This window comes from Apus apus, chromosome 23 (assembly GCF_020740795.1).
Source record: "Apus apus isolate bApuApu2 chromosome 23, bApuApu2.pri.cur, whole genome shotgun sequence".
Taxonomy (NCBI): domain Eukaryota; kingdom Metazoa; phylum Chordata; class Aves; order Apodiformes; family Apodidae; genus Apus; species Apus apus.
In genome coordinates this window covers 6,542,216-6,567,693 of record NC_067304.1, presented here as the reverse complement: position 1 = coordinate 6,567,693, position 25,478 = coordinate 6,542,216, and the positions used below count along the sequence as shown (strand labels likewise).

The following is a 25,478-nucleotide window of genomic DNA, read 5'->3' as shown; positions in this document are numbered from 1 at the left end:
GCGCAGCTCCTGCCGCCCTGCCCGCGCCGAGGCTGCCCCCTAGTGCTCCCGCGGCCCGCACACCCCGCACACACACACCCCGCACATACCGCCCCGCGCACACACACACCCCGCACCCCCCCCCCCCATCCCGCACAGCTGCCCCCCGTCAGCAGCGAGCGGTGAAACACCGGTGTCGGTATTTCACCCCAGACGTGCCCCAACAAACTCCTTTCCACCCCCTTTAACAGATCAAGTGACCCAATGATAGAGTACAGAAAATTAACCCTTTTTATTGATGCATTTCAATTGTTCTACATTTTTACCATATTATGTAGAAAATACTTAAAATACAAGCTACTTTGTAAAACCAAAGACAAACATTGAATCCAAAGATAAACTATGTTTTCACAATGGACCCTTTTCCCATATAGTTAGTATTAAATTTTTAAATATCTATTTCTTTCGTTAAAATGATTTTTACATACCCCCTAAGTACATCAGCAATACAAACATAGATCAGTAATTGTCAGAAACTACCTGTATCTAGCGGCTTGTAAAAAGGAAGAGCACAACCATAAAAGAAAGTTAAATTTTACACAGTAACTAGCATATCAAATACATTTAATAAAGTAGGAATTCCATTGCAATATCAAGGATTCAAGCAGAAATACTAACATTACATATAATGTACTGCTACATGTAGTGAGATAGATATATTTCAAGCTGAATCTGAAATCACACATTATATAAAGTTTAGCAACAAACAACCATGTGGACATGCGGCACCATTCAGAAGTTTAAATAAAAAAGAAAGCAGGGCTGTGCCAATCCTGTCATTTAGAAGCAATTTAGGTTCATGTACTAAAAGAAATTGCAAGTCAGAGGTAAATTACTGCATCACATCAGCTAGGTGCGAAGCAGGAAAGCCTCAGGAGTTGCCTCTGCAGTGGCTGTCACAGCTGCTAATGCAGGCCAGGTCACAGAACAACTGATGGAACAGCTCAAGAACCACACAGACAAGTCTAGATGGGACCACAGTTACCAAGTATTCAGAAGGTGAATCCCAAACTAGTTTTAAAAAAATTAAAGAGGACTCAAATTTCTGTTCAGAGACAGCACATTTCTTTACAAAATATGTGTGGTGGCTCTGACGACGAGGATAATAAATTCTTTAATGTAATTTGAAGGCTGGATGTGCAAGGGAAGAAGGGAGGTATCTCCTTAGAGCAGACTACGATACACTTGGATTGGGCTGCAAGGTCCCGGGGCCAGACTGGGACCTGCCACATCGGGGAGGCCAGAGCCAAGATGAGAACCTGGCCCTACTGGGTGGGCATTTTGTTTGCTTGGTTTATGCTGTGTATCACAGAGGAATTTCAGGGTAATCAACATGTTTTAAATGGAGTACATTTCATTCTACCTATGCCATTTCTATCTTGTCCTTTTTGATCCGATATTTTTGGAAAGTTGGGACAACGGAAAAGATGACGCCATGCTTTGTGAACATTTTGATTGGGTTTAATTACATAATAAGGACTCTAAAGATGAATGGTCATTTTAATCAACTTTTTTTGGGGGGAAGTGGGCAAGCTCTTCTTAAACTTAGCAGATTTTGCTAGAAGTCTTTTTTTCCTATTAGGACTTCATGGAAAACACTCTACTATTTGTGAAACAGGACATAACGTTTTCCTGAAACATGGGAATTGGAGCTTGTCTTGCCTTTTGATGGAAAGGCACCACTGTGTACCCACAAGGCATCTCGAGGCAAGCACTGAACACAGCAATGTAGTATGGAAAAAGAAAGTGCCTACAGCAACAAGGAGCATTGTGACACCGTGATGTGGAACACGAGGGGGTGGTACCTGCACACTTACAGAAGTGCTCTGACCAAAACACACCAAACAACATCGCTAATGCTACCGTCCAGTTCCAAAGTCCTTGATCCCTCTATCAAAATAGATGCCAAACCTTTAACAGTTCACCAACTTCAGGTGAGTCCAGACGTTCTTCCATCAATAAAGCGGAATTTCAGAAATGACTTTTGCACTTCTTGTCACATACTGGTCAGACAACTGGCCACTTTTCCACTGGGACGGAACATAAACTGGGATTCAAGGTTACCAAAACCTCTTATTGCTGCAGTGTTACAACCACTCAAGCCAGTCTGTAATCCATTTGGACAAGAAACTTAATCTATGTAATGAAGATGAGAATTCTTATCACAAGGGACTCTAGAAAACAAAGTGTAGTTTAAAAACTGCACTGATGATGAGAATTTCCTCTGAACACTAACTAGGGCTACAGCTGACAAACCTTCCCAACAACTCCACTTTAGCAGTAGCATTATAGAACTTTTTAATGGTATTATGTGCTTTACAGCAGGCTCTCTTTGGTATAAATAATCTATCACCAAGCTAGCAATATTTTACAAGAAATGTCTGCTATCAACGTGGGGAAAGGTAACGCCATACTAATCTAATAAAAAGTGATTGCACATATTTAATCACTTCTGCAATATTAGACTAAACATTCCAATGCATTCCCAGCACTACCTTATCTGAAATGCACTGACAGACATCTAACAGTACATGTGCCACTTCAAGGAAAAGCTTTAAGGAAACATCGCTTCACTCCAAACAAAAACGTAGCTTTTTATGATAGCATTAAACTGAGAACAATGCACCTATGCAACAAACTGCTGTTCTTGCTGTGATAAGCTTAGTGAATTGCTTCAATTCGACGGGGGCTTGCTGGTCCCTCATAAGGCAAGCTCACTGTAAACTCTAGTCACACTACATCATCATTTAAGGCACTACAATAAGGGGACACACCAAACAACTCTTCATCACACATACCTGTGCAAAACAAATCAGAAGGTATCCTTTCCTCTCATGAAGCTCTACTCCTCTCAGTGCTACAGTGATGAGCTCTAACCATTGCATTATATCACATACATTCCAACATGAATCAATTCATTTTGGTTTAAATACAAAGGATACAGCAACGCCATCCCCAGGAACGTTTAAGAATTAGACAAACACTAAGTACAGAGTTCAAGTATAATCACTACACATTTTGATTACAAAGACAGAACATTTGGGGTTAGCAGGAAGTTTTGCTTGTTATATTTTTCTAATCAATATGTACATATTTCATTTTATGTAAAATATTAAAACACCACCAATACAAAACTTCTAAAATAGTTTTAAATTCAGTAATAAACTTTAAAATCTGGATTTTTTTTTTCCTTTTTTTCCTTTTTCTCCCCCCCCCCCCCAATTCCTACATGCATGAACAAGTCTTATTAAGAGCGCTTTAAAGTAGCTGTTGACATATCCGGGAGGATACGCTCACAGGAGTATAAAAAGCTGTACACATCAATACAGTGATGTTTCATTGTATTTTAAATTCAACTCCCTCCTAAATTAATCATGTGAGGAAAAATATTAAGAAAAAAAGCAGAACAAAGAAAAGCCCTGTGCTTCTGTGAAGGAATCCAGCTCCATTATAGGGCCAGCATCTAATAAGCTGCGGAAACCAGATTTTAGAGCAATGCTGCACTGTTCATCCTCAACTGAAGACTACAGCATCCTGGCAAAGCTGCTGAGCTCTGTTACACAGTGAGATCTTGAATACAGTTTGAAAAACTTAAAAGAAATCTGCAATGAATGCAATAAAAATTCAGCTGTGCTATGGAGACACAGAATTTAAAAGAAAAGATTTCAGGGTTCACAGGGACTACTGAATATACAATGTTGCTAGTGCGACGCAGCTGCCTCTAACAGTCCTTAAACAAAGCAGAGAAGTAAACAAAAAACTTTGACAGTAACATCTATGGAGACGTAAGGGCTTTTGCAGAACCAGCAATTTGTTAGAGACAAAGTAAATTAGAGAACAAATATTAAAATATTAAACTTGATTTTAAAACTGCCCCAGCAACATAATGAAATAAATGTGCATTACATTTTTAGTGGCAACATGGATTTGTGCAAGCTGCTAAAATATAATCTGCTAGTCTTTTTGTTTAAGTTATACAAGTTAAAAAAGTCATCAGGATCTGTCTTCCAAGACACTGATTTTCTTTCTTTTCTTTTGATTAGAACAACAGAACAATTTTAAATAAATGTGACCATGAACTTTTTAAAAGCATCTATAAAAGGTAAGTAAAAGTTTAAAAACTTAATTAGTGACCCTCATACCAGTAACAAAGCACGCTGCTCAGTTAGTGACTGAACTCATTAGAGATGTTTTTGAACATACAACCAGACAGGGAGAAACAAAAACCAGGCAGTCGCTACCAGGTAAAGGTTCACCTGAAGCCCTTCTCCAATCCCTCAGGCCTATTGCAGGACAGTGCTTTCCTAGGAACTACAAGTATGAGTACTGGTTGATCTTTGTAGGGCTCAGTGGATATCCAGTGTAAATAGCAGATCCTCTGGAAGCACCAATGTAGGACTGGGGAGCAAACTGGTGTTGGTACTGGGCAGGCGGGACATTTGCAGAAGTCAGCAGACTTGGACCAACACTCACGGGGACCTGGTGGACAAGTGTGCTGGGGTGGGCAGCGTAGGTGGTGTGCCGCGAGGAGCCCTGAGGGGAGAAGAGGTGGGCAATGGAGGTGGTGGAGCCCAGCGTGGCAGCAGTGGTGGGGGCATAGGTGTACATGTGGGGCTGACTGGAGAGGTGGGCGCTGGCCGTGGCTGCTGCCAGGTGGGGATGCACTGGGCTGCTGTGCTGGAACGTGTAGGGAGCCTGAGAAATAGTTGACGTGAGAGGTGCCACATAAGCTTGCTGCCTACGTGGGACAGCATTTCCACTTCTCTCCTGTGAGGCCAGCACTGTTGTTTGCTGGTTCTGCGGGGAGAAGAAGTAAATAAGGTTAGTGGCTATCTGAGGGAAAAGTGCAGCAAATAGGAGGCGAGTGAGGAAGGGTCCATCAGAGAGACTCTGGATCAACAGATCCACCCAGCTGCACTTCTGCAGATCCTCCCTCCCCAGCACTCTGGAGCCCTCATAAATTTGAGAAGTGTTACTGCAGTTCCACTGACATAAAGGTTATACTTTTCCTCTACAATGGGATCAAACTACCACACCTGGGGCACAGGACACAGCCGTTTGAGTGCAGGCAGGTGCTAAGAGTGACTCAGCCCTTGAACTCCTCACATCTATTCCTCTGCACCTCAGTGAGGGCAGCAGCAGGGCTGCTCCATTTTAGCACAAGAAAACCTAACTTGTCCCTGTGCCAGACATGAACAGGATGTGGAACACTTCCTCTCTTCTATTGCAGCTTGACTCAAAGATAAGAAGACTGACATGAATTGAAGTGAAACTGATCTCTGAAAGTTTCAAGGGAAGTCAGGTGCTAATTGCTTGTTTGAGAGACAAGGTCCAGTCTTAAGCTCCTGGTCAGGCCTTTGTGAGATCTAGAGAATGAAGGTAAAGAACAAAAGAACCTCCTCACACAGTTGAGTGCCTTCAGTGCTACTCTAACTCAACAGCTGGATTCTGGTGTTGCTCTCTTACCTGAGAGGCAAGAAAGACTGAGCAGAAGACAGGTATGATGGAGTACAAAGCAAGAGTGTGGCTATAACTGTGCTTCTCCCACCCTCTAGTACAGAAACAAATTATTTACCTCAAGAAACCTCACCCACACTCCCTAAGAGTTTATCCTACTCTGCATAGCCACAGGACAGAATTAGCTTCTAAGAATTAACGAGGGAGCAGATGTTGATACTCTTGCAAACAAGCCATCCTCCCTGCCATACAGAGCAGTGTTTCTAAAGTGGATTCTAAAGCATCTTGTTCAAAGGTGAGCACAAGTCCCACGGTGCTTACCTGGCTGAGGTTGAGGGGCTGCACACCATTTGCTGCCGCGCGGTGTGAGCGATACCCGGTGGGTGTGATACAGCATCCCGATGACTGCCCACTCACTGAGGCCACTGGCTTGGTCTTACTGGTGCTGCTCAGGATGCCTGGAAGATTTCAGAAGCTTAGTCCACTGCTCCCTCTCACACACCTTGCACTGTGATAACCAGCCCAGGTAACCCAAGAGTGCACAGGGGCTATCTCCATAGCAGAGCCTTTTATTCAATCACAATTTAAAATCTGATTGTACAAGAAACCATGGGGGATTTTTACAGATCTTTCTAAATGCAGCCAAACATGTATGAAAGGTAAAACTATCAATGAAACTGAAAAGAGACCAAGTCTTGCTCTCTCAGAACAGCAACTATGAAACCTAAAGCTGCTGAAGAACCAACACAGATAGTCCAGAACTGTGAGAACAAAGCTGCCAGGGATAAGACAGCATCTGAGCACTGGCAAAAACAACTGAGCACAGTAATTTACAAGCACACGTACCTGAAGCTTGGGTAGCTACAATGCAGTCATTGAGCTGTGTTTTCAGTGGTGGCACAATGATGGTCCGAGAGCTGGAGCTGTCAGCTGCTCCTCTACTGGGCAGCTCCAGGGTCCCACCAGTGCTCCTGAGAGAGGAAAGGGGGTCTGCGGCATAGGGGCTGTTCAGGGAGGAGTTGGAGTCAGGGGAGTCATTGACAGTAACATAGCTGATGACATTGGACCTCTGCTTCATACCCAAACTGCAGGGGGGAAAAAAGACAAAAAACAAATGGGAAGCATTCTAGCTTTTCCCAGAAGATAAGAGGAGATCTCCCTCTGGGATCTCACACCCTCCCTCCTTGTCAGACCAATTCTGATTAACTAGGGGTACAAACAGCACAGCAGCCAGGATGCAGTATTTTCTGTCTCATGCAGTGCTCCTTAGCCTAGCTGGGGCTTTGCATGTAGTGTTCTCCACCCTCCTTGATGTCTGGACTGAGCTCAGGACAATTCACTACTGCCCAAATGAACTTCCTACCTGGCAGGTTTGTATTTGCTGTCCTCTTCCTCATCAGTGTCGCTGCGAATGGTAATGACACTGACAGGTGGGCTGGGAGTGTCTGGGATCACAATGGGCTGGTGCTGCTCCTGTGCCGGGATAAGCACGTTGGAAGAGGAGGAGGTGGAGCGCAGAGGACTGCTCCCAATGAGCGAGTAAACCTGGGAGGGCACAGTCTCCAGAGTTGAGCTAGGCCTGAAGGAAAACCAAAGAAGTATTCAGCTATGTGTCAGCAGGCTGGGACAAACCAGCCCCAGCATTAAGACTTTCTGTCTTCTGTGATCAGAAGATCAGTTTCTCACACCATAAAGGCAACCCCCGCAAACACCCGCAGTCTTCCTAGGACTGGGGAAGAAGCCTTACTTGGCTGTGCTTGGTGCTGGCTGCTTGTTCTTCTTTGCTGGAACATTACTGCTTTGCTGCTGCCTCACCACATGAGCAACCCCAACGTTCAGCGGCTGCGCAGCAGCCAGCGTCACGTGGTTGGTCAGCAGTGATGGCTGTTGCATCAGGGTGCTGTACTGATTGCTGTGGGAATGGGCATTCCTGGAGCAGAAAGAAAAAGATGCAAACCCCATGACTACACTGCAGGAACCACAAGCTGCACTGAGCCCCTGCGTGGCTCTGAGAGAGGGAGAAACCCCGCGTAGGGCGGCCGGGCATCCCCTACCTCCAGTCAGCCAACTGCTGGCTGCCACCCAGCGCCTCTGGAATCACGGCTGCGGGCTGAACCGAGTTGTGCAGAGCAACCCCTGGGAGCTGCTGCCAGGTGGAAGGAAGCAGTATCTGCTGGGTCCCCCCCCGGCCAGGCCTGCTGCAAAACAACAAGCAGATACACAGGCTCACTGGAGCTCAGCTCCTGCAGGTGCATAGAGATTCGCTCCAAGCAATAACTGCACTCATGTAGATTGTTAGCTTGCAGAGATAACGGCACATCATTGCACTCTCAAAAGGTCTCAGTACAGTAAGGGAACAAGAAATCCAGGGAAAGAAGCTTCCCCTGACACTTTGTTACCCTTTTGTATCACAGATGTCACCTGGGAAAAAAAGTGTTAATATTGTACTGCAGAATGCAGCCAGATCTTGTACTGCCAGATGCAGCCTGAGTGTTCAGCACTGTTGCTGCATGTAAGTTTATGCACACTGCTCTGCTGAAGGATTCCAAAATATGAAGCCAATTTGGTTTTCTGCTTTACAGGGCTCGCATTGAGTTGAGACAGTGTTGTTCCTGTGGAAATTCACCTCAACTACAGCATTTAAGAAAAGCCACACTGAAAAAAACACCCAACAAACGAAAACAAAAAAAAATTTGGCAGTACAATATTTCTATGATTTTGAAAATGTGGCTCTCTTTCTTGCAGTTTAAACTGCAAAACAATAAACACCTGCTGTTTTAAATAAAGTATTTCTGCAAGTAACAGATCCACTTATTACAAATACCGGTTCCAAACAAGAAGCCTTCAAAGCAGAGAGCTGCTAAAACCTCTGCCAACATAAGCAGAATAATACTATTAAAAAAAAAAAAAAAAAAGAGAAATATGTTAAAAGTCACACCATGCGTCTTTCCAAAAGCCAACACCTGCACAAGACAAAGCAGAGAGTTTAATACAGCAAGATATAAATTCCCAATGAGAGGCAGAAATCGGGCCTTCCAAGCGACGAACTGTTTTGACAGAGGAAGGACAAAAATATGCAAAGCTTAGCAAATGGCTAATGCAAACTCAGGGGAAGCAGCAAGGGAGAAGTGTCGGAAGCACCAAAGGTGAGAAAATTCACACCAAAGGCTCCCAGAATCCAAACAGAAACAGTAAGTCCTCCAGAGAAACTCAGAATCCAGGCTGATCGTCTGGAGACAGTTGGCTCTGATCTCCACTGCTGTACAGGGGAGTCAAGCGTCAAGTCCACTGCACACACAGAGGAGAACAGAATTTGCCTGTTGAATCAAAAGGCCAAATACACTTTTGAAAACATCACTAACAACTCACTTGTGTCCCCAGCTCTGCTACAGTCACCCCTTGCTGTTTTCAGAGCCCACACTGCAGCCTTTCAGCAATCAAAATTAAAGAGGAGGAAAGGAGATACATCTCCAGGTCTGTTCAGCTCAGAGCAGTGACCCAGGAGAACCCCCCTCTCCCATTCTCAGAAATAGGGAGCAGTTAAATGGCCTCAGAACTCCAATGAGTGGATTTTAATTTCAAGGCAGGTATGACTCGAGTGAACTCCACTTCAACAGAGATCTCCCTCTTGGAAGAAAATGACACTCAAACTACCACTTTAAAGCCACAAGAAACAACATGGTTCACATAATGGAATGCGCTTTGAAAGACACGTGAGGATACCAGCACTTAACTGCACTGCCACGTTTTCATAAGCTTCACTGATCTGATTCTGGAGTTTTACAATGACTTCTTTGTGGCACTTACAAGGTTGTTTTGATGCAGGTGCCAAATGAGTACAGAAGAGGACAATTTTGAAAACATACTCTTCTTAAAGGTGTCCTTATTCCCTTTCCCCGTCCTTCAAAAAAATTGTTCCAAATAGTCTAAAAGTTAGCTATTGCCATTTTGGATACTAGACCTCACCTTTAATTTCAACCAAGAAATACATATGAACTGAAAGTATCTGTGAAGAACAGTATCTTTATCTGGATGAAGCAAGCTATGTATGATTGGCTATAAATAACATAAGGCCAGAAAATTATTGTCAATGTTCAACAGAGGTTAAGAGAAATCAACTACTGAGGCAATACATTATAGAATTTGCTATTGTTAGAGATTTTAGCCTGTGCTTAATGACCTGAAACACTTCTACATGCAAAGCAGCTTCACACATGTTGAAAACAAAGTATGTAGCTAACTTGCCAAGTAGTTAAAATTCTGGCCATCCAGGTACCTGTAGCAGAGTCAAGCTAGAGACTGATTCCTTTGTATTCAACAATCAAAAGGCAAAGATAGGATAGCAGGCGAAGAGGAAGAGCAATTACAACTCTTCTACGGAATAGCTTAGAAGAGCTTTGTAATACTAGGCTAGTAACAAGTAATAGTCAATGGATCTGGATTCTTTACAGAGCCACACTAAACGTCAGAGTCAGACAGTGCTTCAGCAATGTTGGGGAGGAAAACAACGAGACATTAAGATGTAGCAAGAACACAGCCACAAGATGGCACATGCTTCCATGCCCTCTGCAAGTCTAAGTTAAAACAAAAACTCAGTTAGTGAACACAATCAAGGGAGGCAATTACCAGTACTGCAGCCGTCTGTTCTACTAGCGCCGGGCGGCCGGCTGCGCAGTTCAGGGTAAAGGGGACCGCATACTGCGGCGTGATGGTGGCTACTTGAGGATGAAGAGTTGCTACCATTAGTGGTGTACAGCTTCCCTGAAATGTAGATCAGGCAGTGAGTGAAACACATGTACTGAGGCAGGATAAGTGGGTTCAGCAATAGGGCCAGAAAAGGTTTCACCTCACTGGCATTCTGCGGTGCTTGAGCAGACTCCAGAATTGCAATGGATGCAGTGAAACCAACACCCAGACCCTCGGGCATGTTCCTCTAATCAACTACATATCCCTGAGGGGAACACAAGGAACAGGGAATTTGGGAACAGAATCTCTCTGATGACATAGTTAAAAAGTAAAAGTGAGTTAAGTCTTCAGCTATTGATCCTTCCTTGGGTCTAGAGATCGAGTTACACACATACACAGGTCGTACGGCCACCTGCACCCAGCAGGACACAGCAGCTATTGTACCTCCAATGCCCACACAGCACTTGTGGAAAAAAGGTGAACTCAGGGACTTAGCAGAAGGCACGGTAGGTCTCTTGTATCACAAAAGAGCAAAGTTAACTGTGATGAAACTCCCAAGACACATATTAGTCCATTAAATTAAACTAAAACTAGATTCTTAGTGTACAATTTGCACTCTCAGGAAAAGCAGGGTCTGGATTCAGGTGGGCTCCTTCAAGTATATTCTGCTTTTTGGATACCATTACTTGCATAACTATGCTAATCAAACCAGAGATCACAGAAAGCCAGCAAAATTATTTGGACTGAACAATCTAAAAATTACTTCTCTACCACCAGGTCAGTAAGCACTATATACTGTCTGGAGAGTAAAACTAATAAAGTATGTGTTAGTGTCAGCAGAAACGAAAACTATGCAAATAAACAAAAGTGCACTTAATTATAAAGGCAATTTAAAAATTTCAGTGAATAAAACCTGTGAATATTGCTATAAATTAAAGCATTACTTTTTGGAAATAAAAACTGTTATAATTTACAAAAATATTACTGATGTTTAAAATATTTTTTATAATTATTTGTGAGTTTTGCTACCACAAACTGCAAACAACAGGAATAGGTTCTACACCTCACTTTACACTAACAGTGTAACTGAGAAGGTTTCAGAAATCATTTTCCTGATTTAAACATTAAATTTTAACATGAGTAATCTGTGTTGCCCTTTCTGTTTACAGAAATCTCACTTCTCATGGAAATTATTTCTTCTAAAATTTGCTGCCACATGTTTAAGGTGCAGGCAAAAACATACACCACTACCTGTAAGGCAGTGCACACCCGTGAAAAAATACAGCCTGTTTTTAGCAGCTGAAAACTACATATTTATGACCATTATTAAATCAGACTCCTAAAACCAGGTAGGCACATGACATAAAATAGTTTAGACTTTAAATACTCCAGAAAAAAACAAAGCAAAACCAAGAAAATACTGTCTTAAAAGTGATCTGCATTGAACCTTTTGGAGTGTTCTGAGAACTCCCTGCATCCACCCCACGACCCGAGGGGCAGTCAGGTTCTCCTGGATGGTGGTAGGAACTGCAGTTAACTCTGGGGAGGTTTTTTGGGATTTTTTTACCTGTGTGAGAACTCCAGACTGGATCTGCAGTGGCTGTGCTGCAGGTGCTTGTGGTACAATTGGGACAGCATTCTCCATCCTTACTGGGAAACCAGAATGCTTTGTAGTCGCCTGAAGTCCAGCTGTGGGGGACAAGAACACATCACTGCTAAGCTGTTTTACTATTCTTTTTGTTTTTCAGTTTCTTTCCAAAATCAACTTCCTACCAGGTACGGGCAGAAGACAGGGTTAGGGGAAGAGAAAATAAAACTGTTCCATTTGACAAAATAATACTAACAAAACACCAGCTGAAGTAAATACTTCTGAAGTCCCAGCATGTCAAAGGGCAATGATGGACAACCAAAAGCTTGGCTCTGCTGAAGTCCAGAGTCTTGTTTTCAGAAACACAGATAACAGATGCCTAATCCCATGTTGCTTGAGACTAAGTTCGAAGTCCAAACCTTACACTATCAGTTCCCACTTCCTATATAACTTTGCATACTAACATGACCCAGATATGAGCACAAATACAGAACTTTCAGGAACAGCAGAGCCATGCTTGTGCCAAGCTCATTGATTTGCAATCTGTGACAATTTGTTGCTAGCAAACTGCACAGCTGCATCAGTGCCTGGGAACTGAGACTCAGAGACCAGATATTCATTCCTGAGATACAAAACACAGCACGACACTTTCTTATTTTCAGCTAGGCCTGGCTCCTCTCTTCACTGCCTCCTGTGGAATGCTGTTGTGTTCAGTTTTGGGGGAAAAACTGGTTGGGCAACCAGATGAAGATTGCAGCCTCAGCAGGCAAGATACTGTCACCTGCTCAAGCATGACCTGGAAGAGAACCAAATCATCTCTCCACTGACCTGATTCTGCACTCACACCTGATGTAAGAGCACCGAGACATGCAGAGAGTGGTCGCTGCACTTCCTCAATTTAGTGCAAATTACAGCTTCTCATTCCTACCTATCTAAAACCACAGTCTCATGTGAAGGGTTTTTCTGCTTACTTTGAAAAGCTGGGGGACAAACAATGAAGGTTTGCTGGAATGGGTCAGTCTGCGTGCAGATCTGGGTGGTTCCAGGCTGCAAGGAAACACTCTGCTGTGCCACTCCTGCAACAGGTGCTGCAGATGATGGGTACAGAGCAGACTGGTAGTTTAGCAGTGAGACGTCCGAGTTTGCCAGGGAAAGAGTAGCAGCAGCAGTAGAATTGGAAGCCAATACACTAGCCTGGGAAAAAACCACAGCAATGAATTAGATTTATCACTCATACTTGTTATAAAGAACCAACAGGAAACATCAGTATTATACTAGGAAACAAGAACCAGAAAAATGTTTTGGTTTGGCATAAGACAACATAGGAGAAAAAATAAGAATTGCAGCAACTTTACTTACGTTGCTGAACTGACAGGAAAATATGATTAGGTGAAGTAAAGAGAGACTGACTTGGCTTGAGTTTTTGAAAATTGAATTTCCAGACAAGACTACAAATTCTGGAGAGCAATTCAAGTATAGTATTTTGCAGAACAGGACTTGGCCTGAAGACAGAACATTAGACTACTCCATTTGTTTGATCAGCGTAAAAGATGCTGTACCTGATTGTGTACTGTATTGAGCTGGTTGTTAAAGCTCATTGTCAGGTTTGTGCTTGTATTAGGAGCAACATGAGTGGTGAATGGGCTCTTAATCTGATTCACTGTATCGTACATATTAACTCTTCTCTTGCAGATCTCCATGTTTTGAAAGCATGATTTCACACTGAAACAGAAGGAAAAGGTCAGAAATGTAAAAACAGTACAATGGAGACATGAGAGATTCCCAACTTAATAAACAGGCTCTTAGGTTTAGGTTCTCTTTTTTTTTTTTTTTAACCAACATAGAACATCCTAAAACATGAAAAGTAAGCTTATTCCTTATATATGTCATTGCTATTTTCGTATCAGGCAGAAAATGCAGAAAACAGCATTGAAATAAAGCAGAAAAAGGCTACTCTGTGTTTCCAATAAGTCCTCCAGAAACAAACCAAGAAATCTAAGGAAGCCTACTGATTGCTGTGTGGGAAATCCAGTAGATGTGTCATTGTAACAAATGGATGGTTCAAAGTCTTCAGTGGAGTAACTCTCTTATCTGCATCAATTGTCAACATTTTCTTCAACAAGTCAATATATTCCCTTCGGTCAGCCTTCTCTGCCAACATGTCAGTCCCTTCTAAGTCTGTAGACATATTCACCTTGAAAATAAAATGAGAGTAGTTCACACAAACATCACATTTAATTGCTGTCTAACAATTCAGTAATCTCATGACATGCGGAAATATTTATTAAGCATTTATGTCTCTTACTTTATTTTAGGTTCAACAGCACTAACACACAGTCTTTCCCTTGCTCATTCTATAGAAGGAAGTCAAACTTTTACACAGGACTCTCATCTCAACATGAAGTTAGTCTGTTCAACAGGTATCAACCAGGCTTCGTTCTCCACCAATATGCCCCCATTTTTTGTGGGGCTATAAGGGGCCAGCGAATCAGAATGGCAAAAGTTCTACATTCTCTGCACAGATGTGAAGTGATTATAACAGCTCCAAAAGCAACAGAAAGTTGAGACAAACATATTTAAGACTCAAGGCCTTGTGGTATTAAAAATACTCAGATATTCCTTCACTTTATCTCTGAAAACAGAATGAAAAAATAAAATTATCTGTAGTTCCTGTCAACTTTATTCTAAAGTCCATTAAGAGGCCTAATCCTATGAACACATCTGCACGGGCTTAGCCTTCCTGCTGCCTGACTGCTTCTAGTGGTAACAGGCTAAGAACGCTTGTGGCATCTAACAGATCAAGGCCTAAGAAGAGACAAAAAATTTCTAACAGTTTCATAATTAAAATTTGAATAGCCTTTTATACAATGATTTCTGATGCAAACTGGCACCATAGCAAACCTGTATCAGTGCTCTAAACAGCAGGTGGAAGAGGACTGCTCCAGCCCAGAAGCCTCAGTTTTAGAGACCCCAATAATGTATGCAAGTAATATGACAGCTATTTGTGTGTTACAAGATCTCCACACACCTGCGCCATATCATCCAAACAGTTGAATATATATTTCCGAGCTTCTTTTGATTTTATTCCTGTCTCCAACTCATGTTCTTCTGGGGTCTATAAAAGAAAGCATTTATTGACATAAACTGAGATATCACACATCAACACAGAAAAACCAGCAAAAGAAGAGACCAGCCAAGTGATCTTCTGCCTGCTCCAAGAGAAACAACAGGCCAGTGGGCCAAACCAAGAGAGCCCTGGGTTCTATCGCCTCAGCTGGAAGGATCATTCATTGCAAAGCTGAACCAACAACAGGATGACTTCATTTCAAGACTTCATTAGGGAGAACAGTAGCCAGAAGAACTCAGGATTTCTGATTTAGGAAGAGGCTATACATATTTTCAACCTTTCTTATATAAAGAAGAAGAAAGGCAAAATCCCCTTCCTTCTGCTGTTCAGCATTAAAGGCAAATAGAGTGCACATCTGATTCTTTCCTGTCCTCTGCCAATACATAAAGAGATTTCTGTTAAACTAACAAAGACCATCATGAAATACTCCCTGTTTTATTCTCTGCATTGTCAGGAGATGACAACCAGATGACATACTCCCTGTAGACTGAGCAGGCCATAATAAGTAACCATTATCTCAATTACTTTAACACCCACTCTTTGCTGGTACTATCATACACAGCTGCTACTGTCAAATGAGTACCAGGAGGCCTGCACAGCTTCTGAAATGAAATACACAAACCAGCCCTATTTGAATGGCATTTAAAATTAAACCTTCCCTCTGAATGTTTTCACAGCACACTATAACTAGGTGTGAATTTACAGCAAGCCCACAATGAACAAACCAGAGCTGGCAATAAGAGAGACAGACAAACCTTTAGCCTCCACAATGGGTATCCCAAATTCGGATCTCTGTTAAAAAACCTGCTTGTTTTCGTTCCTGCGCTGAGAAGATACTCGGCTGGAAGGCCTTGAGTTTGTGAAATATAACGAATCTAGGAAAGAAAATTTAAAAAATGAGGAGTCCCAACATAAAAAACTCATAGCAAATGGAGTAATTATCAGCCAAGTTTGTTCACAGCAAATAGGAAATAACCTGTAAATAAAGAATGGCCAAACTACTGAAACTGAAAAAATTAAATGAGCTATCTCAAGTATTTATAAGGACACAACTTTTTCAATCATATTATCTGCAGAACTTTTAGGTTTTAAATACAATTTTCTTATTTTAGGGAAGTATTTTTTGCCCAAGTATATATGAGCAGAGTGTAAGCTTTTGAGACATGGATAAAGTAACAACAGTCTTTAATATCAGCAATGTAAGACATATACAATTTGAGAGAAAATTACCACAGAAGTTATGGTGTATGTATATATAACTGAAGGCAGAAGTACCAAACAACACTGCTGTTCTTGGCTACATAAACTCTAGGGACACAATTTGAGACCAATGTCATGGCAAAGCTCTCACTGACCAAGAAAGCACAACCAAGAATATGGAATAAAACAATAGTAAGCTTTTTTAGAATACTCCAAATAATGCCCAATTGCTAATGCCAATTCCTCTCCAGGTGTATGGTGAGAAATGTGACATCCCCTTTGGCATGACTCCCCTCCAAGGACTGCATTAGAAGTTTCAGAAAAAGCCCTGCTAAGTCTTATTTCAAAGAATCACAGAATGGTTTAATACAGATCCTGTAGTCCCACCCCCTGCATGGGCAGGGACACCTCCCACCAGACCAGGTTGATCCAAGCCCCATCCAACCTGCCCTTGAACACTTCCAGGGATGGGGCAGCCACAGCTTCCCTGGGCAGCCTGGGCCAGTGTCTCACCACTCTCACAGCAAAGAATTTCCTCCTCATGTCCAACCTAAACCTCCTCTCCTCCAGTTTTAATCCATTCCCCCTTAGTCCTCTCACTACAAGCCCTTGTCAAAAGTCCCTCCCCAGCTTTCCTGGAGCCCCTTCAGGCACTGGAAGGTGCTCCAAGGTCTCCCTGGAGCCTTCTCTTCCCCAGGCTGAACACCCCATTGCAGGGCTCTTCACTCACTGCTATAGCTTGTGATCCATGTGAATTTATCGACTCACTTTCCACATGTGCCAGGGTGGATCTGAAGTGTCTGCAGGTGAGAAATTTTTTTTATCTACACAATAGTTCAGCTAAGAGTTCTGCTATTTTTATGAGACACCACTGTTGCTTTAGAGACAAAGGGTGTTTAAAAAATAATTGTAAATCCCACTTCAACCCATGAGCAAGAGTTCATGGAGAAGTCTTCTCACAACTTCTGCCTGAGCTTTTACTTGCTGCTGCAGAATCTCAGAACATATGAAGGCAAGTTGGCCCTAGACCTCAAGTGCAATTCAGATATCAACACCAACCACACGAAGTCTCACCTCACACTGCCTCACAAAGGACTGCAAAATCCTGTTTATTAAGCAATGGAAAAAGCAGCTCCTCCCCACCCACCTACATGACTAGATAAGGTTCTCAGAATTACACAAAACAGTGTGCAACGAAACCACCATGCTCTACCTCAGTTATTTTCTAACTCATTCTGCTCATTAAGGGAACACTGTACTTCCTTCGGAAATTTATAGTGCTGGGAAGATATAACAGAAGTTTTCAAACTTAGTAAATTTTAATATCTTTTATCATTTAAGGAAAACTATACTGAGCACTGTAAGAAGATTCCACCATACAAACCACAGTGGAAAAGTCACCCTCAAAAAACCTCTCATAAAGTTGTTTTGTCCTTTTACAGGCAGCTGACTAGCCCAGGTAATAATGCTAAGTATTCACAGAAAGAGCTAATTAGTTCAAGATGCCTTTTCAGACTCTTGCCCTTGTATTCAGAGACAGCTTGGGGCTCACACTTTGCATAAGAAATGAGAGAGGGCTGCTGTAGGTATTAACAGGACAGGAATGATAGGCTGCTTCTGTCTCCACATGGGAAAACTGCCGTCATGGTGAAATTACAGAGGGCGTTTCACATCAGGACACAAACCTTGCTTCTGTGTTGACAGGAAGGTATTTCAACAGCTTTTGGCTTTTGAAACCAGGGGGTTAACTGTAAATTCACTCTCTATATTAGATAACTACATCCAACTCCAGTTTTAACACACAGAACTCTGTGCTCTCCTGAACAACAACAGAGACAGACAGGAGATGGGAACATCAGAGAGAGAAAATGAACTTCAGCTGATGGAGAGCAGGGATTTGTGCTAGATGAAATGGGACGTAGGACACACTGGGTTCAGACAGTCTGGACAGAGATCACTGAGGTTCCATTGGAATATCCCCACATATGCCATGCATGCTCACCTGGTCATACTCAGATGCTCCTGGGTACAGAGGCCATCCCAGAAACAGCTCGGCTATCACACAGCCCAGTGACCACATGTCAATAGCTTCGCAGAACGGCAAACCCAGTATGATTTCAGGAGCTCTGTTGGAAAAAAAAGTAAAAATGTTACATCTTTGACTGGGAAAACATGCAGTTCATTCCCATAAATCACTCTGGATAATGCTCCTTTTTCTCTCCTCTAAGCACAAGTAAATCTAGGTGAAACGAAGTCACTTTAAAGAAGAAGATGCTTCACATGGCACAGCAGATCCCAAACTTTCTATCACTTAGTGGCTCAGCTGGATTTGTTTTATTGTCGTGGTGTCCTCCAACTCCAAGGAGGCCTTTATGCAACTGTGATACGAAGTTACTCTTTCAGTAACAAATTAAATTACATCTGACAGCACGTATGGTGTGAGGCACACCTGAGACAGCACACAACTACCCTGCCAGAACCGGTGAGAAAAGCCCAGTCAGTCAGTGCTCAGGATTTTCTGGGTGGGTGTCAGGTGCCCAGCTGCAGAAAGCTGCCTGTGGTCGTGTGGAGAAGAAAGGCATCTGCAGATCCAGAAAAAGGGGCTCCTCAGAGGCACTCAGTTTCTATCAGTGGGTTTTCATACAGAGTTTGCAGAGTTTCGAGTTTAAAACGGATGGAGATCACAGCTGGAGGCTGTGACTGCTCTGCAAGGCGGTGTTACAGGTTTCTGTGCACTGAACCACACCTAATGCAAAATCCACCTGCCTGGCCTTTACGAGAAGGTGATGAAAAAAACTCCATCACCAAGCAGGGTTTGCTTCTGTAACAGGTTGGAATTTCAGGGAGATTTCTGTCTGGAACTGACTCATAACACAAAAGGATGTTTTAGTACAACTCTTCACCTACCCATAGCTCTGAAACAAACCGGTGCAGTCAGACTACATTCTGGTCATCCATTTGCATACAACTTAAAAACCACGTGAGTTAGTGTGGGAATTCACTCTGGAAAGTACAGAAACACAAAACCCTTGACCTTCTTCATGCATAACTAACACAAGCGCAAAGGAAGACAGAAAAGTCCTAAACTCCAGGCTACCTATTTTCTGGTCATGACTTGGGTAGCATGACCCATGGCTGGTGTGCCATTTCTTGTGTTACAGTGTGTATATTTCTCTAGTTTAAAAAGGCTCTGATCTCATCTCATCATCATTAGAAAGTTCTCATCTTTCTACAGAATTCTAAAAAACAGGACTTGCATAATGTAGAGCTGTTAATAGATCTGACATGCACCCTCAACTGTTCAGCCTGAATGTACCTCCCAACTGTTTGTACATGGCAAGAAGTGACTCTCCAGTTAATCACCCTTTGTGTTGTGGTGACACAGATACAGCTTTTGTTTTAGGTGACTACACAGTTACCATCAGCCTGCCTCCAAAACAAACACACTCATCCCAGTTGCCCAGGCACAGTGCCCCTGAGAAAGCACAAGATCCATCAAAAAAGAGAGACAGCTGAACCAGCTGTCTCCTGCAGAGGTCAGACCTGTTCTCTATCATTCTGCTTTAAAGCAAGGAGGTTCTTCTGCTATGTCTGAGCTCCTCCAAAACAGAGCCATAAAGTGCCTTTAGTAGTCAGAATAACAGATTATTTAAGATAAGACATTCAGACACTGGCTCTATTTGACGCTGATCCGTTTCTACCTTCTTGTTTGTCTGTCCCCAGCAGTAGTTGACTTTGGAATGGGTTTGCATAGGTGAAAATATGAAATGATTATGCAAATATGGTAAGTATCTGATATTTGAATGCTGAATGTCCTGCTAAATGTTTATATTTTAAAGAACTATGCTAGAGCAGATCCAACTTTCTACAGGCTAACCAGTGCAAACAAGAGGAATCAATTTCTCCAGTACTTTGTTCATCACAAGCTGAGTGAGATTCAGGGATCCTCAGAACCCTGGTGCCATTAGCCTGCTGGTCAACATCAGCAAAGAGTATTGATCCTCTTGATGATCCCACCTAGGCAGTAATTTCCAATTCAGACAGGATCCAAACCTGCCATATAAGGTATGCTGCACACCAGAGTTTCCTTGGCAAACACACGATAAGTGGCTTATGGAAGAAGCAGAGCACACTGGTCCTTCACTAGTGCATTAAAAAACCCGCCAGTTCCAACAGAGAGAGATCAGTGGCAACGAAGGATGGATGTGATGGTTTGTCAGGCTTTACAGGCTGGAACAGACTCAGGTATTCCAAAACCTCAGGACCCAAACGATAGCAAGTTGAGCTCAATACATTTTATTCCCTGGAACTAAACAAATGAACTTCTCACAAGCCACCTGATTACATTTTGATTGCAGGACAGAGCTGGGAAATAAAAAATCTCTTTCCTCCCCTCTTATACCACTGGAATTAGCAGCCTCATGAGAAGTGAGTTGAAACAGGACAACAGACAGAGGTCACTTTCATAGTGGGACCATCGGAGATTAAAGAGATTTTATGATTTTAAGCTCTTTGAAACAGAAATCAAAAACATTCTTTCTTTGCATACACGCCTGCCAAACTCTGACTTCCAAAGCTGGCAAACATGCTCCAGCGCTCTTGGGAGAGGATTCGCAGCAGTAGCGGAAAAACCCGAGACTTACTTTTAGCATTTCAAACCACACCATGTTTACACACAGGTCTCCAGCCCTCTCCCTTGTGAAGAACGATGGAACACGCAGCCAGCGATGCAGGGAACAATGTGATCACCACTGGGAGCTGGATGAGCAAGCAGAGTTAGATTTGGCAGCAGGCACTGCTGCTTCCAGGGCCACCAAGACTGGGACAGAAGTAGGTCATGCAGCCCAAAGCAGAGGTAAGAAGCAGACACTACTGCACTCTGCAAGCTCCTTCCACACTCAGTGTCCCAAATTGTTCAGTCCTTCAGCTTGCTAGGTGCCTCTACACCGGAACCATCAGGAGTTGGGGACCTGAGCAAGGCTCATGATGGCTGCACTGGCACATAACACAGGACAAGCCTCTGAACTGCAGGCAGATCAGGCTTCCCAGGGATCTTTAATTTCTGCAACCATCCACTGTTTATGCTCCCCAGGAGAACAAAAGCACCCATACCCTTCCACACCTTATGCAACAAGCATCTGGTTTTCAGGTCAGGAATTACTGCTAAGAGATCTCAGGACTGCTGCAGAAACTAGTCACTGCATCAAAGCATGGCTGCCAGGCTTCCCCTAGTGGGTTCAGAGCCAAATAATTCTTCATGGGCATCTCTGCTCACACTTGGAGCCATCCATGCCATGACAGTAAAAGTGCCCTTGGTGGGGTTACACTGCAGGCAACAGGAACTCCTGGGGAGAGAGGGAACCTGCCCCACCATCCCAACAGCTCAAGCAGCCTCAGAGACCAATGCAAGCTGTCCAGCTGCCAGAAGGACAACCAGAGCCTGGAGTGATCAGGACTGTTGGACAAGTTGCTCCAGCAGCACTGAGCATAATTCACAAAGAAAGGTTTTTTTCTCCAGGGTCTATGTACCAGAAAATTGACCTTGCAGAGCCCAAGGCTGGCTGGTCCGGGAGTCTCTACAGGAGACAGAGGGCATGTAAGTACCAGGAACTGGTATTAAAAACAAAAAAGTGAACACAGAATGAGAAGTTTATTTTGAATAGCTGACTGAGAACCAGATAAAGAATTGGTCTATACTGTTTTATTAGACACTGCATTGAAAATATTTCCAAATTAGAACTCATCTGAACACTAATTTAATATGAATATGGTTAAAGGAATCCAGTTCTGCCACAATAAGCTGGTTTCTACTCCATCTCCATAAGTTCCTAGATTATGGATTTTAGTAATCACCACCATTAAACTAATTACATATCACTGAATATTAGATTTCCACATCACAGCATTCTTAACTTCAGTCAAGCAGACAGCCTTAAACACCACCTCATCCCACTGCCCTCCTGGCAATGTCAGTCACCCCACACCCAGGGCTCAGTGCCACACATGGGATGAAGCAGCTTCCCCCCCAGCAGCCCCTGCAAGATCCTTGTCACCCCTTGCTGCTTTTGCCTCGGCCAGATGTTTCTCCAATATCAGAAACCGGAAAGCACCATGTGCCTCCCCAAACTGTGCTGCTTACATGTGTTGTGAGTCAGATAGAGCAGGTTCTTGATCAGCAGTTATCTCTTTCAGTGCAACAAAACTAATAATGCATTTGAGACAGAGAGCATTTCAACAGAGCTATGGTGTGCAGAAGACTACATCAGAAAAAATAACAATCAATACTTTTAGAATTGAAAAGATTCACAAGCTGAGTGAAGATCATGAGGAATAGGTTAAGAAGTCTGTATCATATGAAAGAAACAGCACAGAAAGCTGGTACTTGGTGTTGTAGGGAGCAAAAAAAAAACAAAACAAAGGGGGCGAGGATACAGGGAGTATGACGAACAAACAGAACAAGCCCATGACAAGCCAGTGCTTCAAACTGAAGCTGGGAGGATGGGAAAGACATCAAACCGGGCAGAGACACAGGGTGGGGTGGAGTGTCTCAGTCCTCTGTCTGTCCCAGCTGGAAGGACTAGATACTAGTTAGGTTTTTCATCAAGGGAGCTCACATTCAACCGAAGGCAGCCCTGACACAGCACAGACTTGATGTCATTTGATGCCAGATGTTCTTTCTGCATCCATTTTTTGATGTCTACTGCTACTGATATTGAAAAACACACTATTTGCAGAACTGAGATAGAGGAATGATTGAAGGAAAAAGCACAGCTTGCTTTAGCTACACAGCTTCTGAGTTTTAACACTTTAGCCCATCTTTTATTTTTAATTCTTAAGACAGGAGTGCAGTGGAACCTGAGCTCTAGTTCATCACTTTTTTGAAAGAGCTACAGGTCTTATGGAAAGGTGATTTACCAAGAGCTGACACAGGCAGTGGTGCTCACAAAGGGAGCTCAGACAAAGACAGAACCAGAAGAAACAGGATAAAAAGAATGGGCATCTCTTCGACTTCTCACCCTTCTAAATGACAGTGGTTAATGGACTGATTTCACATCATGGCAAACAACCCCAAACACATGATGTATCAGCAGCATTCTGCTTCCCCAGTTTGCTACGTCACACATCGTTACCAACAAGTGACAGGGTAAAATCAACTTCACTAATCTGGGGTAAAAAGAAGGTAAAGGACTGCATGTTGTGTCACACTTGCAAAGCAGAAATTCTACTTATTTATATACAAATTGCAGAAGAAATCTCCAGGAAACAAGCAGAACAGTGGACAGGCTGATCATTTCCTCCTCACCCCTCAACTGGGACCAGACTTTATGGCAGCAGAGCTCAGTACTTGCAGAAGCAGACCCCAACAGGATTAGCTTTTCTCTGCTGGGCAGCCCATGGTCGTGAGCAACCCTGGCTCTGTTCTTACCTGTAGTAGCGTGACTGCAGGTAGGTGGAGCAGACTGCTTTGGAGACGTGGCTGGCTGAGCCAAAGTCTATCACCTTCACTCTGTAGGGCTGGCGTGCAGGATCCACCAACATGATGTTTTCTGGCTTCAAATCAGCATGTATCAGACCCAGGCTCTTTAACTTCATCAAGGCAGTAGCCACTTGCTGCAGAATTGGCCGGATGTATTTCAGGGGCAAGGGGCTGAACTTGTTTTGCTTTAAGAAATCATATAAGTTCTGTTCCAGCATCTCAAATACAAGGCATGTATGATTCTTGTGTTGAAAGCACTCGTAGGAGCGAACAAAGTTATACTCATCAGCATTCTCACTGCTCAAACGAGAGAGGATGCTCACCTCTATCTGGCCCTGCCTGGCATAGGAAGGATGGTTCTTCAGGATTTTGATGGCTACAATCTCCTTCGTGCTACGCTTCCAGCATTTCGCCACCTGCCCAAACGTCCCTCGGCCCAGGAACTCCAGGACCTCGTAGCTGTTTGTCATAGAGCACAGGATTTCATGCTGGACCAGCTGATAATCACCTTCACCACTGGAACTGCTGCTTTTGGTGGTGACCGTGGTGGTTGTGGCCGCAGCACCCACCGCAGGTCTGTTTTGCAGCATGAGAGGTGGATGTTCCTCAATTATCTGCACACTACCGTTGCTGTCAACCTCTTCACTTTTCCTTTTTAATCCACATTTTTGGTAGGGTTCCAGTAAAGAAACGTTGCTCCTATGTGTGAGGGTCTGGCTGCTCTGGAAGGATGTGGTGGCACTGCTGCCCGTGCTGTCGGCTGCGGTCACCACGATGTGCTCAACCGAGGGAGCAGGGAGAAGGAGGTTCTGGTCGTAGGTAGGGATGCTGAAGTTGGCTGCCTGATGAGAAGAGCTCGCTTGCCCTTGAGCTGCTGGGAGGTTTTTGTTGTGGGTATAATACTTGTCACTACTGCTCTGTCCTGAAACATCCCAGACAGAGGGCTCCACTTTCAGTTTCTTGGCACTGCAGAAGGCACTCGAGGATACTGACGGAGGGGAGAACACCTGCAGCTGTGAGGCCATACCTGGAAAGGGAAAGGAAAACTCATGACGACTGTTCATAGTTGCGATAGAACGAGACCTTCCACCTGCACTAGACACAGAACGACGAGTACTTTCCTAAGCACCACATGGTGCCCACCACCTCAGAGGGCACTCTGTGGTCCTACAGGCACCCGCAGAGCAAGGCTCCCCGGTGGAATTACTACATCGTACCTCACTGCCCAGAGCACGGGAGCAGATAGCTCTTTACCCAGCTTCCTAAAGGTCAGAAAATCCCCGCAAGAGATGGGAAAGCAGAGAGAGGGGAGGGCAGCAGGGAAGCGGGAAGACGCTGAGAAAATTCACACTGCTGTGCCTCCCCCCCCGCGGTCTGCTCCGCCGCAGCTGCGAGCACAGTCCACGCAAACCTAACCCGGACCGGGCGAACCTCGAGCCGAGGCCGCGCCTGGCGCTCGGTCTGCAACGCCACGACGGAGGCCGCCGGTCAGGGAGGCGCCGCCGGCCCGCGGGCGGACACGGGCCCTCGCCCGGAGGCGGCCGCAGCGCCGCGTCCCGCCGGAGCGGGGCCTGGGCCTCCGCCGCGCCGAGGATCCCCGACCCGCCGGGCCGCCCGCGCCCCGCCGCGAGCCCGCTTGTCGCACTCACCGCCGGTGGGGGGGTCTCAGCCGCGGGCCGGAGCTGCCTGGGGGACACACGGGGGTGCGGAGCCCCGCAGCGGGAGCATCATAGCCCCGCCGCGGCCGCCGGCCCGGCCCGCTCGGCCCGCGCACGCCGGGGGCAGCCCCGAGGCCGCTCCGCTGCCGCCAGGCTCCGCCGCGCCCTCAGGGCCCGGCCGGGCCCCCCAACCCCCCGCACCGGCACCGCCGCCGCCGCCCGGGCCCGCGCGCCCCCGCCGCGCTC

The 25,478-nt window shown here is 44.4% G+C and overlaps 1 protein-coding gene across 1 annotated transcript; it reads right to left on the bottom strand.

The window, feature by feature from the left end:
* Nucleotides 1-247: 247 nt before the first annotated feature.
* Nucleotides 248-25,478, bottom strand: HIPK1 (homeodomain interacting protein kinase 1). The gene is given in 17 exon segments (XM_051638886.1): nucleotides 248-4,836; nucleotides 5,818-5,954; nucleotides 6,343-6,581; nucleotides 6,860-7,075; nucleotides 7,244-7,426; nucleotides 7,551-7,681; nucleotides 7,683-7,694; nucleotides 10,123-10,257; nucleotides 11,750-11,871; nucleotides 12,742-12,964; nucleotides 13,330-13,492; nucleotides 13,780-13,964; nucleotides 14,799-14,885; nucleotides 15,653-15,772; nucleotides 18,100-18,223; nucleotides 23,524-24,601; nucleotides 25,224-25,478. Coding segments are annotated over 16 exon segments (3,639 nt in total). The 5' UTR covers nucleotides 24,600-24,601; nucleotides 25,224-25,478; the 3' UTR covers nucleotides 248-4,350.